The 16,771-nt window shown below is 44.3% G+C and overlaps 1 protein-coding gene across 3 annotated transcripts in view; it reads right to left on the bottom strand.

Moving 5' to 3' along the window:
- Positions 1 to 16,771, bottom strand: part of TTC7B (tetratricopeptide repeat domain 7B) — a 238,285-nt gene that overhangs the window by 157,182 nt on the left and 64,332 nt on the right. For all 3 annotated transcript variants that reach the window (XM_079912560.1, XM_079912558.1, XM_079912559.1), the window contains exon 5: positions 6,377 to 6,498. In XM_079912560.1, the coding sequence (XP_079768686.1) occupies positions 6,377 to 6,498 (122 nt within the window). The remainder of the gene's footprint in view (positions 1 to 6,376; positions 6,499 to 16,771) is intronic.

Here is a 16,771-nt window from a genome sequence, read left to right as displayed (position 1 = left end):
CTCAGCCCATCCAGTCCAGGGCTTTAAATATAATCAACATGCTGAGACTCCCAACTTATAACTCAAGGTTCAACCTCCCCTGTGCTCATCTATCCTCCTAGTCGACACTGCCACTTGGAAATCTCACAGGCTCTCAAATGATACACATCCAAAGGCAAATCTCTGATTTCCCCTTTTCCGAATCTGGTCCTCCCCTTGTCCCCACTCCATCTAACCAGTTGCTCCGACTGCAACTGGGGAGTCATTCCTGATTCCTCTGTTCCCCTTCCCGCTCCCCCGCAAATCCAATTCATCACCTAGTCCCCACACCAGTTGGGATCACACATCAACGAACAGCAGTTCTACCATACATCTCCAATCCATCCACTTGTCTTGGTCCCTACGACCACTGTCATCTTTTTTTTTTTTTGCGGTACGCCGGCCTCTCACTGTTGTGGCCTCTCCCGTTGCGGAGTACAGGCTCCGGATGTGCAGGCTCAGCGGCCATGGCTCACGGGCCCAGCCGCTCCGCGGCACGTGGGATCCTCCCGGACGAGGGCACGAACCCGCGTCCTCTTCATCGGCAGGCGGACTCTCAACCACTGCGCCACCAGGGAAGCCCCACTGTCATCTTTGAGGTGAGCATCTAATGCCTTGCCCACCACTGTCACCTCGCCTTTGTTTTGGTGACTTGGGGATTTTTCTTTGGACAATCGCTACTCTCCCATTGTACGCCACCACAGTACATCTGCCTTTTCAGGGTAAGCCAAACCAGGAGAGTCTGTGACTCTCCCCCTTCCAACTCTGCTGCAGCCACACTGGGCTCTTTTCAGGTTCCTAAACACATCAAACTTCCCTGGGTCAAGACCTTACACGTGGCGGGCCCTCTGCTTGCAGCACTCTTTCTCCTGCTTGTGGCACGCTTACTTCCTTCTCATCCTTCAAGTCTTGGTCTCATGTCACTTCCTCAGGAGGCCTGGCCTGACCACCCTACCTAAGCAGGTGCCCTCTGTTATTTGCTGCACCCATTCGTTTCCTAGCATTTATTACGATTTGTAAGTATAAACATTGGTTTACTTGTTTATTATCTTCTCCCTCACTAGGCTGTATCCTCCCCGAGAACCCGGACTATGTGTCTTATATTCCCCAATTCAGTACCAAGCACAGTACCGGCACATAGCAGAACTATGTTGGATAACTGACCCAATCTACTGCATGCCAGGTCCTGTGCTGGGAGGTTTATATAGAAACACATACATTACTGTATAAACCTCTGCTCCAACCAGAGTGGTCTCCTCATAACCTGCAGAATATATACAATACTGAGTACAGTTCTAACCCCAGGTTTCTACCAACTAGTTGGAAAGCACCCCTGACTCTCCCCAATCTGTGCACCTACATCATTTCAATCCCGCTTCTCCAAAGCTTTACTCCCCTTCCCAAATCTTCCGCCGTCTCAACAGGCAGCCTCCTTATTTGGCTTTCTGGCAACCTGGACTTCCCCTGTCACACATGTACAGACTATCCTGAGACTGCTTCTTTTAGTTAGTTCCCTGAGATGAAGTTCTAGGAGGTCAGGGGCTTTGTCGTTCTTTTCCGCATTAGAGCCCCAGTGCTAGGACAGGGCCTGGCTACTATGCAATTAGTCCTCACTAAATGGATGAATAAGTACTTTACTGAATGAATGAATGGGCCTGGAAACCTCAGCTCAGTTACAGTGATTATTAGGTGTTCTTGCATTGTTTACTCTTTTAAACAACCATACTGTCGCCTATAATTTACTTATTTTCACATCTTACCCTTTTTCTTTTCTCCTACTATCTCCCACAGTGCAGGCTCATTTCTTTTTACTCTCTGAATCTCTCGAGAAATGTCATGTACCAAAAGTTAAGACATACGAAACGCTTACTGGAAATGTGTCTGAATTTTCTCATGTTCCCTGCATTTGACTCCTAATGTAAAAAGCAGGGGGCAGTTGAAAAAACAACCACTTCTATCACCGCCAGAAGGAAGACGTACTGAAGGCAAGAATGCAGAGGACAAGGCCAAGTCGCTCCAGTGCCTGGGGAGGCCAGTGCATCGAGCCAAGCCCTCTCCCTCCCCCTCCCTCCCGCCCCCAACAGGGCCTGTGGGAGCCCGTCTGCTGCTACTGTTTCTCTGAGGCCATAAACCCAGGAACCTCGGCAGCCCATGGGACGCCGCAGGCCTCATGGCCCTTCTTCCTGCCTTCTAATTCCAAGCTACACTGAGCAGGGCTGAACAGTTGCAAAGGTCAACAAGATGACTGGGGAAGTTTAAAAACTTTGAAAAGTCAATGCATAGTGCTAATTAGAGGTCTATTTAAAGCCAACAAATGCATAGTGCTGACTGACTGTAATAACACAACTCCAAAAAGCCCTCCATCCCACTTTATTCCCTGGCCTGGCTGCAGGCACGTGGGGGGCAGCCCAGAGTCTGACCATATTGCCTGACTTCCTACCTTCTCCGAGGATCTCCCACACAGAACTCCGTGATGCACCCTAGGAAAGAGGATGACCCAGCGGGTACACTTCCCAGACACTGACGCTCATTTGCCTTCTTGCTTGAATTTATCCCCACCCTCCTTGAATTAAAACCAATTCAGAACCAGGGGAAACACACACTACAATCCATTTGGCTTACCCAGTACACCTGACATGCTGGAGCAAGAAGCAAAGCTCCTTGAAATGTCCTTGGCTACCCTTTGTTTATAAGATATAGTTCAATATTCCTAAAATAACGTGGAGTAAATAAATGGCCCCCCAAACCCAAGCTTCTCTGGCATTGTGGCCTCAGGGACTCAAGGAGAGGCAACACTTCTCAGAAGGCTGAGGGGAGCCCCAGGCTGAGGCTGTTTCTCTGCACACTGCCCAGAACACCCAGTGCTAGTGCCTCACACCAGGCGGCCCCGCCTCCTTTCTCTGAAACACTGGGGTGGCCCTCGGTGATTAGGGGTTACCCAAGCTAATTGTTACGCATCTCGAGCAGAGCTGGCTCACACCAGCAGTCATAAACGAGGGCCCTTCCTTGAAAACTCTGCTGTGTGAGGCTCTGCAGTGAAGTGAGTGACGCCTGCTTCGAGAACGTCCACTTCAGCTGGAGCCCGACCTTCCTGTGGTCCCACTTCCAGCTGGAAAGCCAGCCGGGCATCGTCATCACTGGAAGTTACAGTTTCCCCCTGCCTGTTTGCCTGACGCTGCACCAGATGCTTCCACATGCGTTCTCTTATTTGCGCCACACGCAGCTCTCTGGTTCTGGCACTATTTTACAGATAAAGAAACAGACACCCAGCGAGGAGAAGGGCTGGTCCCTTATCCGGTCCTCTGGCTCCAGCGCCCTTGCTTCCCCTCATCCGAGTGCCTACCGTGGGTGAGGAAATTCGAAAAGCTCAGAGGCAGTAGCCCTGGCCCTCTGCGGCTAACGCGCTCTGCCTCCACCCTCTGCACAGCCTCAGCAGGACGGTTTTCTCATCCACAGCAGGCCTGCTGCTGCCACCCAGAGGGATGAGAGAAACCCCCGTGAAATCGACGTGGGTGTGTGCCAAGCCAGACCACGCCCAAGGACACTGGGGCTGGGATGATGACAGGTGCTCTCTCCCTCCCAGGGGACAGGGGAGAAGGGGGAGTGAGGGGGCAACAAGGAGAGGGAGGGGAAGGGGGTGAGGCAGGAAAGAGAGGGGGAGGAAAGGAGCGGGGAGAGGGGCAGGGGGAGGAGGAGAGAAGAAGAAACGTATGATTTGTGACAGGCTGTAGATGAGACATGAGGAAAAGTGTGATGAGAAAACACCAATTCGTGGAGGCTGGGGACCATCCCCCGGCAATGTCTCATCCCGGGGTCAAGCGCTCCCTCACAAGTGAGGCTGGATGGTGGACAAGGCCACGGTTTGAAGGTTGAGCCAAGGCCCTGCACACAGCATTTCCCCTGCAGTGGGGGCAGCACTGAAAGGACTGAGGTCAGAAGCCCGGCAGCCAGGTCACCGTGCGTGTAATAGAGGCGATGCTGTTTACACCGCCAACCCCAAGGGCGGTGGTGGGTGTGGAAGATATAACGCCATGAGGATCAACGATGAAATAAAAGTACTTGGTAAACAGAAGAGGGATCTAAGGGATCAGAGCGGCCCAGGAGCTGGTCCTGGCGTCAGGTTCTTTCTGAAAGAGACCCAAGTTCACGGGCTTGGCAACTAAAAGGCTGAACATATTTAAGTGTATTTCTAAAGAAAAAGATACGCTTTACCAATTAGTAACTCTTATTGCCAAACTCATCTAAGATGCATTTTCCTAACCCTGAAAATCAGTCAAATCCTGTCAATCCCAGATATATATATTTCTAAGTTGTAGAAACACAAAAAGGGAGCGAGACGACGAAGGAGCAGAGCAAACACATTGGAAGATGGGAAGCCGCTGGTGTTTAGGGATGGCTCCCGCCTCCATTTGCCCCCACTTGCTCCGCAGAGACACTGGCGGTACGCGTCCACTGATGAATGCCCCCCGGGTGTGGCTCTTGGGCCCCGAGTGACCCACCGTGTAAGTCAGCAGCCCTGACAGCGCTTGGCATGTCCAAAACCTCCCACTGGTCTCTCTCCTTTCGTCCGTGTTTCGTGGTCTCAAAACTGGCCCTCACCTCCACCTACCCACGTAACCTCTTGTTACCGCTTTAGAACACTGCAGCTGACAAGAGCCCTCCAGGGCGGCCGGCTCAATGCATCACTGGTCTTTAGAGCCCAGGGAGAAGACCAAGAGGACAAGAAGAAACGAAGAGGGGCTTCAAAATTAAGCAGTCCCTTAACTCTGACTATGTCAATGGGAACCTTCTTGAACTTGGGTAAGATAAAATGAGACATGAGCCAGTAAGCAATTCCCAGCATGTAATCCATCACCTAGTGCAAACCTCTCATCATTATTTTTTAGTTGGGTTCTGGTGGGCATCCAGAGGTTCGGGGCAAGAGGACAGAGCCCCATAGCCCCGCTTCTTCCTCCTCGACGAATAAGCTTCAAATAGGAAAATAAGTCATCCGGCCGGTCCTTATCAATCTCACACAAAACATTTTCAATAGAAGGTATTGGTTTGGGACTCCTGAAAGCCCCAGGGAAATTCATTCTGGCCTCTGGACTTGCATATCAATCACACACACTCACAGGTTAGAGGGAGGGAAAGCCAGGGTTGGAGTTTCCTCTGTGATGACACTATTTATTGTGAAGAGGGAGAATAAACAGAAAAAATATTCTACGTTCCCTCCCTTCTCTCTCTATTTATAACAGCAAAGAAACTAGAACTCAAAACTCAGTCTAGAGGACATGCACCATCACTCAGATGATCTCAATCAGTGACAGATGAGATCAAACTCAAAAGCATCTATGCCAAAGCTACCAAGCCATTCCAAACTTTGGGGTGTTTATTGCAGCCTTTTGTGGGCCCTGCCAATCTGAACCTTTGGAGCAAAGCAGGCCTTCTCCACAAACAGTTTAATAGGATTTGGAAAATAAGCATTTACTCCCCCAACAAATGGGAAACAGAAGCACGTGGCTCTGGGCAGGTGAAATCCCACTTCCATGAGCTACGCCCCAAGGTTTGAAGCTCTTGAAAATGAAGAGGGAGCAACTCCCCTGTTCAGTTATCCAATCTGCAGCTTAAAGCGCTATTGGACTATTCCTGAGGAAGGGGCCTCCCACGCACAGCCTAGGAGGAGCTACGGGGGAACCAGATACCTACTGTTGGTCTCCATGCACATCTATCCTGCAGCAAAATGTCAAAACAAGGGACAGCTGAAGAGATTTGGAAGCGTATCATTGCATTTCTCATAAGAGCAACACGAAAAGGAAAACAAGCATCAAATGCATGAGAGAGCTATCCCTTACGTGCAGGCTCTTAAGCCTTTTTAAAACTCTTTTCAAGGGCAGCTCAAGGGGAAAATGTAACTGCGTGGCATTACAGCCATGCTCGCTTTCATAAAAACCGTCTGAAATTCGGCAAATCCAGTTCTCCAAACGGATCAGCCATTCAAAGGCAGGGGATCCTGTGGGCCAGGGTTTCCGATCCATTCATTTTCCCCGCAACAAAGCAGGGAGGCCTGTGCAGTACCATCCCAGGGAGGCAAGGGAGCACAGAGCATGGGCCCCAGTCCCTCCTGGTCCCGGTGCTCCACACTGTGACTCGTACTCATGGGGGGGGCCTCCTCCCTCCCCCCACCTTCAAATCTCATGGGAAAGTGAGGACCCAGGTGGAGAAGAGACAAAAGAGCCTATGCTCATTCTTTTTTTGAAAAAAAATTTATATTTATATTTAAAATTGCTTTACGATAAAAACTAAACTGAAGACAGCATTATAAGGCTTTCTACTTTCCTTCTTTAGGAATTTGATTTAGAAAAAGAAGAAGGCTTACCCATTTTTGAAATAGAGGACATGGGCTCTCTGTAGTCCTGTTTCTAGGAAAAAACCTAGTTCTTGATCGTGGGGAGCAGAGCCAGGCTTAGGACTTCTGTTTTGAATATTAGAAAGTATTACCTAGAAGGGGAGAAAATCGGAAAACTAATCAGATCCACATGCAAGCCTGCCTCCTTCAAACCCTGTCTCTAAATGCACTGCAGGACTTGAAAAAATAACTTCTGTATGCAAACATCAGTGCAAGGCACTGATGTAGAAGTGTAGCGATAAGAAAAGCAGAGAGAATGACTTCTGTGAGACAGGGAACAACTGCTAACCCCGGGCCACGTGTGGCCCTCCTGGCACTGAGGACAGAGGAGTGAAGGGTGCTGATGAGCGCACGGTGCCAGGAGAAGCATTAGAGGTGGAGTGGCTCTGCCGAAGGCCAGGATGTTGACAGAGAGGCTGAGTGACACAGAAGCCAGTCCAGCAATGGACAGAAACAGTCATCATCCACCAATGGCTGAGGTCACTGATGCGTGGCCCGTGGCTTCAGCCCTCCAGAGTTTGATGAGCTTCAGAAAGAGCTGGAAGGTGCCATGATTGGCACTGGCTCTGGAATTAACCAGAGAGGGCAAATTCACCAGGCTACAGAGCTGAGGCCTGTGGACTGGGCAGCAGCCACCTATTCTCAAGGGGAGAGTTGAGAAAAACCACCTCGACTCGCCCTCTCCCCAAACTTGACCTCTTGTCAGCAGATAACGAGGTTTTAAAGGTTGACGTGTTTAGCCCCGCCAGAAAGACTGCCAACTAGTCAAGAGAAAGGCTTGCAAGTTGAGGGGGATACAGTGAAGTGTAAACACTTAGCTATGGTTACAGAGGCTGCTCTCCTTAAACTCACAAGTCAAATAAAGCACTTATCAACCAGAAGCTACTGTGGCCCATTTTAAAACCACAGGAGTGCTCTCCAAACATGCTGCCAACATCTGCTGAGTCAGCAGCTCTCCAAAGATCCAGCTGTTAGCCAGACCCCAAATATTTTAGAGGCCTTGAAATTATTCTCCAAATGGAGCTGAAGGAATTGCTGGCTCTCTACCTTATGAGCTTTAGGGAGGGAAAAAAAAGTAGAAGACACACAATGAACAATACATTGTGGAACGAAAGCCAGGTGGGCAACCCTTGCCTTTGAACTACATCCCAGCACCTTATCAAAACTGCCTGGCTCCTTCTTGACTTAGCCCTTGGCTCTGCAAGTGCTAAGAGGTAGGTAGGTGTTCCTCCTGCCTCTGAGAACTGTCATTTTTGGCTTCACCCTCACCCATCCTCGAAGTGCTGGAGATGCACAGAGTGCGGTTCTGGGCCCTTGTCCTTCTCTGTGAAGTGTCTCTCAAGATGATCTCATCCACTCCTCAAAAATCAGCTACATGCTGCCGAATCCCAAATTTATAATCTCTAGTCCAGACTTTCCCAGACTCATATATCCAACTACTTCCTTGACATTTCCACTTGGGGGTTCAATGCTGAAACTTTAAAAAATTATCCTCCATTTGCTTTTGATAATAGTTTTAAATTTTTTTAAATGCCATGGTTATTTTAAAGTGAAAACAATGTAGTACAGTACAAAAAGAAAATTAAAAATCATCTCAAAATTCTACCACATAGAAATAGCCAGTGAACATTGATTGAACGATAACCCAGCTATCTCCATGTACGTATGTATCAAGAGGAGAGAAAGATAATAATCATTTTACAAACATTGAGATTGTTATACATACTGGTTTTAATTTTAAATTTAACGGGAGAAACTAAAGTGTGACCAAAGTAATCACTCAACCTCAGAAAAATGTGGTTTTTTTACACATAGTTCATACATTTATGTCTCTCTAACGTTAAAAATATGTTATATTTATTACATGTATGCATGTGTGTTATATGTATGTGTATATAGACAGAAAGACAGAGACAGGGAGACAAAGAAAGAGCCAGAGAAAGGACAGAAAGTAGGTCATTCTTTTATCTACACATTTCAACACTATACAGTATCTGCTGACCCAGAACAAAAATGAGGAAACTGACATATTCATACTACCTTCTCCTTTGCCTTCTCCTCAGCCTCTTACTTTTGTTATAGTACTGTTTTTTATTGCCAAGGTACCTAACAATTATGTTCTACTCCATAATTGTTTCTCATCAGTTCTATATCAAAATGCATTTGAGGGGCAAGATAGGGGTAGAGGATTAAGAGGTACAAACTAGTATGTATAAAATAAATATGCTACAAGGATATTTAGTACAACACAGGGAATACAGCCAATATTTTATAATAACTATAAATGGGATATAACCTTTATAAATTGTGAATCACTATGCTGTACCTCTAAAACATATAATACTGTACATCAACTATACCTCAATCAATCAATCAAATGCATTCATTGTTTCTTTAATTCTTTATTTTAAATTGATGCTTGCTTGGTGGAATACTGCCAAAAAGGGCTCGTGGATGCTACAGGCCCTGAATTCTTACAGGTGTAAGAATGTCTGTCTCTTGTCTCTGTTCCTCTAAACCTGAGACATTCAGGTATGACATTCTCAGATTTCCCACTTTCTCTCCCTCAGAACGTGGCAGACGATACTCCAGTCTTCCAGCACCGACAGTTGCTGTGGACAACTCGGAAGCCAGCCTTACTGGTCTCCCTGCAGACAATCTGCAAAGAGCAGTCCTTTTCTCCCTGAAGTCTAGAAGATCTACCAGGTGTTGTCTTGCCGTTCATCATTCTATGTCAGCTATTCTTGGAACACAGTATGAACTCTCAATCTAAAAATTCAGATCTGCAGTATCAAGTAAGGCACTGGACTCGGGCTGCCATTCTGGGTTCAAAGCCCAGCTCCACTACTATGGGCAAGTCACAGTCTCTAAAGTTTTCTCATTGGTAAAATGGAGATGGTAATAGAATTTTTCACTTAGTGAAGTCCTATGAACTAAATGGAATAATAAATGGATAGAACACTTAGCACAGTGTGTAGCAAGTGCTGAATAAAGCCTTACTTTGTTGAAGAATTTCTCTTTGATTATATAACTGCATTTTCTTATCTAGTCTGGTTTTTTCCATTTTCTTTTTCAGGAATACTAATTGTGTGCACTGTCTTGATTACTGTAGCTTTGTACAATAGAAAGTTAAAAGATTGGGAAGTGTGAGTCCCTCAACTTTGTTCTTTTTCAAGATTGTTTTGGCTCTTCTGGTCCCTTGCATTTCCATATTAATTTGTGAATCAGCTTATCAATTTCTGCAAAAAAGGCAGCTAGGATTTTAATGGGGATTGGGTTGAATTTGTAGATCAATTTGGGGAGTATTGTCATCTTAACAAATTAAGTCTTTTGTTCCATGAGTGTTGGACGCCTTTCCATTTATGTAGGTTTTCTTTCATTTCTTTCAACAGTGATTTGTAGTTTTCAGAGTATACGGTTTGAGCTTTTTATTATCCCAATGCATTTTAATCTTTTTGATGCTATTAGAAGTGGAATTACAATTTTAATTTCATTTTCAGATTGCTCATTGCTAGTGTATACAAATAAAAGTGATTTTTGTATATTGACCTTGTATCCTACAACCTTGCTGAAATCATTTATTATTTATAGTATTTTTTGTGTGAATTCCTTAGAATTTTCTATATACAAGATCATGTCATCTGTAAATATAGTTTTATTTCTTTTTTTAAAAATATTTTATTTTTTGGCTCTGTTGGGTCTCTCTTGCTGCACGCTGGCTTTCTCTAGTTGCGGCGAGCGGGGGCTACTCTTCACTGTGGTGAGTGTGCTTCTCATTGTGGTGGCTTCTCTTGCTGTGGAGCACGGGCTCTAAGCGTGCAGGCTCAGAGGGCTTCAGTAGTTGTGGCACGTGGGCTCAGTAGTTGTGGCGCACGGGCTTAGTTGCTCCACAGCATGTGGGATCTTCCCGGACCAGGGTTCAAACTCACGTCCCCTGCACTGGCAGGCGGATTCTTAACCACTGTGCCACCAGGGAAGTCCCTCCCTTTTCAATCTGGATGCCTTTTATTTCTTTTTCCTGCCTAATCTGATCTTGGAAGGAAAGCATCCACTCTTTCACCATTAGATATGTTGTTAGACATGGGTTTTCATGGATGCCTTCTATCAGGTTGAGGATATTAATTTCTTTTTTTTTTTAATTTTTCTTTACTTCTATTCCTAGTTTGTTGTGTGATTTTGTTATCATGGGGATTGTTGACTTTGCCAAATGAGTTCTCTGCATCTACTGAGATTATCATTATCATGTGGTTTTTGTCTTTTATTCTATTTATATGTTGTATTACATTCATTGATTTCCATACGTTAAATCAACCTTGCATTTCTGAAAAGAATCTCGCTTGCTGGTATATAATTCCTTCTCTATGCTGTTAGATTCAGTTTGCTGGTATTTTGTTGAGGATATCTGCATCTGTATTCATAAGAGATACTGGTCTCTGGGACTTCCCTGGTGGCGCAGTGGTTAAGAATCCTCCTGCCAATGCAGGGGACACGGGTTCGAGTCCTGGTCTGGGAAAATCCCACATGCCACAGAGCAACTAAGCCCGTGCACCACAACTACTGATCCTGTGCTCTAGAGCCCAAGTGCCGCAACTACTGGAGCCCACGTGCCTAGAGCCCGTGCTCCACAGCAAGAGAAGCTACCGCAATGAGAAGCCCGCACACCGCAACAAAGAGTAGCCCCCACTCACCGCGACTAGAGAAAGCCCACGTGCAGCAATGAAGACCCAACACAGCCAAAAATTAATTAATTAATTAATCAATTAATACAAAAAAAAAAGAGATACTGGTCTCATAGAATTAGTTAGGGAGTGTTTTACTCCTCTTCTACTTTCTGAAAGCTTCTATAGTACTGGCCTCATTTCTCCCTTAAACTGAATCTCTCTTCATTGAATTCACCAAGGAAGCCAACTTGACCTGTAGTTTTCTTTATGGGACGATTTTTAATGATAAAGTCAATTTCTTTAATTCATATAGGTACACTTGAGTTATCTATTCTTTCTTGAGTGAGCTTTGGTACTTTGTGTCTTTCAGGGAATTTGTCTATTTTCTATAAATGATCAAGTTTATTTGCATAAAGTTGGTCATAATTTTCCCTTACAGCCTTTCAATGTCTATAGATCTATAGAAGTGCCTCCTTTTTTCTGGGTATTGATAATTTGTGTCTTCTCTCTTTAATTCTTGTTCAGCTTATTAATAGTTTACACAAATTTTATTGATCTTTTCTAAGACTCCAGTTTTGGTTTCACTAGTTTTCTCTACTGTTTATCTGTTTTCTATTTCACTGATTTCTGTTCTAATCGTTCTTATTCCCTTCCTTCCGCTTATTTTGGCTTTAATTTGTTCATCTTTTTCTAGTTCCTTGAGTTGGAAATGTAGATCATTGATTTGAAATTTTTCTTCTTTTCTACTATACACATTTAATGTTATAAACTCTTCTATACATTTTGTTTTCTATATCTTGAATCGCTATTATTACGTATACACACTTTTAGGATTATGTCTTGATGAATTGACTCCTTTTATTACATCTCCCTTTATCTCCTATAATATCCCTTGTTTCTAATTCTACTTTATGATATAATACAGTCAGTCTAGCTTTGTTTTGATTATTGTTTGCATAGTGTGTAATTTTACCTTTTATCTACCTATGTTTTAATATTTAAATCATTTTCTTATAGATAGAAAATCTCTGCCTTTAAATTGGGGTGCTTAGACAATTTACATTTAATATAATTATTAACATGGTTGGAATCATCTTGCTAGTTTTTGTTTTATTGTCCCATATGTTCTTTGTTCCTTTTTCTCACTTTCTTCTTTTGTTTTTTTTTGGATTGATGATTCCATTTCATTTCCACTATCAACTGGTTAATTATGTCTCTTTCTTATTTTTTAGTGGCTGCCCTAGGGTTTATAATATAGATCTTTATAACATCTCTAAGTAATATTACGCCAATTCATATATAGTATAAACACCTGATAACAATATACTTCTATTTCCTCCACTATCTTTTTTGCTATTGTTGTCACACATTTTACTTCTATATTATAAATCCCATAATACATTGTTCATATTTTTGGTTTAGGCAGTCGATTATCTTTTAAAGAAATTAAACATAAGAAAGTCTTCTTTTTTTTTTTTTTGCGGTAGGCGGGCCTCTCACTGTTGTGGCCTCTCCCGTTGTGGAGCACAGGCTCTGGATGCACAGGCTCAGTGGCCATGGCTCACGGGCCCAGCCGCTCCGCGGCATGTGGGATCTTCCCAGACCAGGGCACAAACCTGTGTCCCCTGCATCAGCAGATAGACTCTCAACCATTGTGCCACCAGGGAAGCCCAACCATTTTCTCTTCAAATAGTTCTTCTGTTCCAGTTTCTCTCTCTTATCCTCTTGGGGCACCAAATACATATATGATATTTTCCCACAGCTCTTGGATGCTCTGTTCTGTTTTTTTCCCACTCTTTTTAATTTTCTTTTTGTGTTTCTTTGAATAATCTCTATTAACCTATCTTCATATGAAAGTTTTTTCTTAGCTCTTTCCAGTCTTCTAAAAGCTATCAAAGAAGTTCCTCATCTCTTATATCATGTTTTGTTATTTCTAGCATTTTAATTATGCTTTTTTTATAGTTTCCTTCTCCTTGTTGAAATTCCCATCTGTTCCTGCATGTTGTATATCTTTTCCATGATATCCTTTAACATATAACTCATGGGTATTTTAAAGTTCCTATCAGATAGTTCCAATACCTGGGTCATTTCTGGGTTTGGTTTTGTTTATTGCTCGTCACAGTGATTTGTTTATTCCAGTTTGTGTGTGTATATATATGTATCTTATAGTTTTTTTTGTTTTGTTTTGTTTTTTTGCGGTACGCAGGCCTCTCACTGTTGTGACCTCTCCCATTACGGAGCACAGGCTCCGGACACGCAGGCCCAGTGGCCATGGCCCACGAGCCCAGCCGCTCCGTGGCATGTGGGATCCTCCTGGACTGGGGCACGAACCCGCGTCCCCTGCATCGGCAGGCAGACTCTCAACCACTGTGCCACCAGGGAAGCCCTTAATTTTTTATTTATTGTTGACAATTGTGTATACAGAAATAAACTGAGTTAAATAATATTTACACTTGAAAATGTGTACCCCTTTTCTCTTATCAGGCCCTAAGTGTTGGGGATTGAGTCAACCTAGTCAGTAGTTGAGCTGGAGCTGGGTTTTATTGTTTCTATAGTTACCTCCAATGCACCACGGGCTTCAAACTCCTCCAGCATTGGGCTGCTAACTGTGGGACTTGGGATTCCAGAGGGTTTTCCTCAGTGTTTCTATCCCACCCTCAGTTTTTAGCAGTCTCTGTATGCTTGCACTACAGAGGAGTTCTCTCTCCACATTCATGCCTCTTTCCCAGTAGTAGTCTGCTGTTGCGTAGTACTTGGTGCTGTGTTTGTTATGTGGCTGGTGGTGGAAGGGAGAAATTCTTGGTTCTCCTGGTCCAGCCTCAGTCTTAAGAAGGGTCTCTATACCAGAACCTCAGGGATGGGGCTCATCTTCAAGGGCCCCTTTCTGGGCATCTCCCTCCTAGCTCCTGGAATGCCTTCCTGGGACAAAAGCCATATAACTTCTACCCCAGAGAAACTTTGAGCATGATTACACTCCTAGGAGTCCAGATTCAGCCCAAAACTGAAGCCTCTATTTATCACTCCATCTTATAAATACAGCTGGTCCTGTATCCACGGGTTCCACACCTGCAGATACGGAGAGCCGACTGCACTACGCCATATTACATAAGGGACTTGAGCATCTGCAGAGTTTGGTATTCACAGGGGGTCCTGGAACTAATCCCCTACAGATACCGAGGGGCGACTGTAACGTCATCCAGCCAGCTGCCCAAATCAGACACTGGGGATTGAGCCTTGAGACCTTGACACTCTCTCACATCTAATCTATTACTATTTTCCTCCTAATTATTTCTCAAATGTCTGTATATATCCATTTCCACAACCACACCTTTCATCAAAGCTACCATCACTTCCTGTTAGATTTCTACAGCAGCCTCCTAAATACAGTCTCCATGTCCTCTCTTGCACCTTAACTTCCTTTCCACCTTCCACAAGCAACCTGAATAATTTTTTAAAACACAGTCTGGATCGTGTTACTCTTATGCTCTTTCTCACCTCTCATATATCAGCTTGATTGTCATTTCTCAGAAGGGCCTTCCCTGAGCACTAACATAAAGCAGGCCTGCCTCTATTATTCCCTCCCACAGCATCCTATTCTATTCCTTCAATGCATTTATTAATTTTGTGTGTGTGTGTGTGTGGTACGCGGGCCTCTCACTGCTGTGGCCTCTCCCGTTATGGAGCACAGGCTCCGGATGCGCAGGCTCAGCGGCCATGGCCCACGGGCCCAGCCGCTCCGTGGCACGTGGGATCCTCCCGGACCGGGGCACGAACCCGTGTGCCCTGCATCGGCAGGCGGACTCCCAACCACTGCGCCACCAGGGAAGCCCTATTAATGTATTTTTTACTTGATTATTGGCTGTCTCCCTCCATGGTGCTGCACCTTCTGCAAAGTCAGGGGCCATGTCTATTCCATTTACTAATATATCCAGTGTCTACTGCAGTGTCTGGGACAGGGTAAGCATTCAATATACATAGTAAATGTAGTAAATGAATAAAACACATAGTAAATGAATGAATGAATAAATTTGCAGGGCCAATAAGAAATGCAAGGAAAAAAGCAATAAGAAAATAACCTATTCTGCATTAGGCACTATGTAGGTACATAGACTATCTCATTTATTCTCCCACAAAAACCCACTGAGACGCACACTATTACCCTCTCTTTACTGAAGGCGAAACTGAGACTTTGCTCCACTGAGCAAGCTGCCCAAATCACATGGCTAACGAGTGTTAAGGCTGGTGTTGAAACTCAGGTCTACCTGACTCTGCAGTCTGACTCCTCTCCCTTTGTCCTATTAGTCTGCATTTGCTTGCAGAACAAAGTCCAAAAGACAAGGTCAGGGCTGCCAGGATGAGTCAGGATGGGAAAAATGCAAGGTGGATGAGAGAGGGAATAGCTTAACTCAGAGTTTGCCCTGAAGTCTAAGTATCTTGGATTTAATCCCTTCCTCACAAAGAGCCTCTAACACATGGGCCTGGGCAGGAGCATTGTTTGGCAGTGTTGAAGCCACCACTTTTTCTGTGGATAAACACTTCCCTGTGAGAGGACTGCCAACAAGTATCCTTAACAAGTACAGCCTGCTTGGGCAAAAGCACACACCCAACACCTGAGGAAGCATGACAGAAAGTGGGCTGGGGCCAAAGATTTTAGGTCAAAAAGCCCAGGTTCAAGGTCTGGTTCTGACATTCCTCACCACTTGTGGACTTAGGACAACTCCTTTGATCTCTCAGATCTTCACTGTTTTCATCTGATTAATGGGGATAATAATATATACCTACATAATTGTTATGAACTGCAAATGAGAAACTCAATGAGCATGTAAACACTATAACCCTTACTGGAGATATATTAAAGTATCACCTTCAAGTAGGAACAAAATAAGGATACTTTCCACCACCTTTATAATAACATTGTTTTAGAAAAGTCTGGAGATAGGGCAGGAAAGAGAGATAAAGTGGAAAACACTAGAAAGGAAGAAAGAATAATGACAAAAATCATTCCTCTGCCATATGTTCATAGCCTTAGAAAAATGAAAAGAAACAACTCTATTTTTATGGAGGAGTTCAGTATCGTGGCTGATAACCCTGTATTCCTATCCTTGTCAGCCTTCAAGGTTCAGCTCAGGTGTCATCTCTTCCAGGAGCCATCCCTGAACTTCCGCACGGGTCCAAGACCCTTCTCTGGGCTTGCAGAATTCTCTGAGCGTTCCCCACCAAAGCAGCCCACGTGCTGTTTATGGACCTGTGTCCTCAGAAAACAGTAAGTTTCCTGAGGACATGCTCTGTGGCTTATTTCTTCTAGTGCCCCTGGTGTCAAGCACAGTGTGCAGAACAAAGAAGGCGCTCATTAAATATTTTTGTAATTGAATTTTAAAAACCAAAGCATTGCTATATGTGAAAATACAATGAAAAAAATGATCCTATACGCGAAGCAATACAAATAGAAAAGATCTGCGAATACAATCCATCTACTGAAGTCTGTAAAACAAAAATCTTGCAAAATGGAAAGAGGTATCATGGTCACAGGTGAGTAAAGACTAAATATAATTCTCCAAACCAATGTATAGCGTTAATAAAAATTTGACCAAATCCCAATTATTCTAAAATGCATCTAGAAATACCAACAGAAAGGGACAAAGGGTATTCTGAAAAATAAGTAGTTACTAATCCCTTCAGATGTTAAAATATATCATAAAGAAGC

This window comes from Stenella coeruleoalba, assembly GCF_951394435.1.
Source record: "Stenella coeruleoalba genome assembly, chromosome: 2".
In the NCBI taxonomy this organism is placed as follows: domain Eukaryota; kingdom Metazoa; phylum Chordata; class Mammalia; order Artiodactyla; family Delphinidae; genus Stenella; species Stenella coeruleoalba.
The sequence above is the reverse complement of the archived record's forward strand: the minus strand, read 5'-3'. Positions and strand labels throughout refer to the sequence as shown.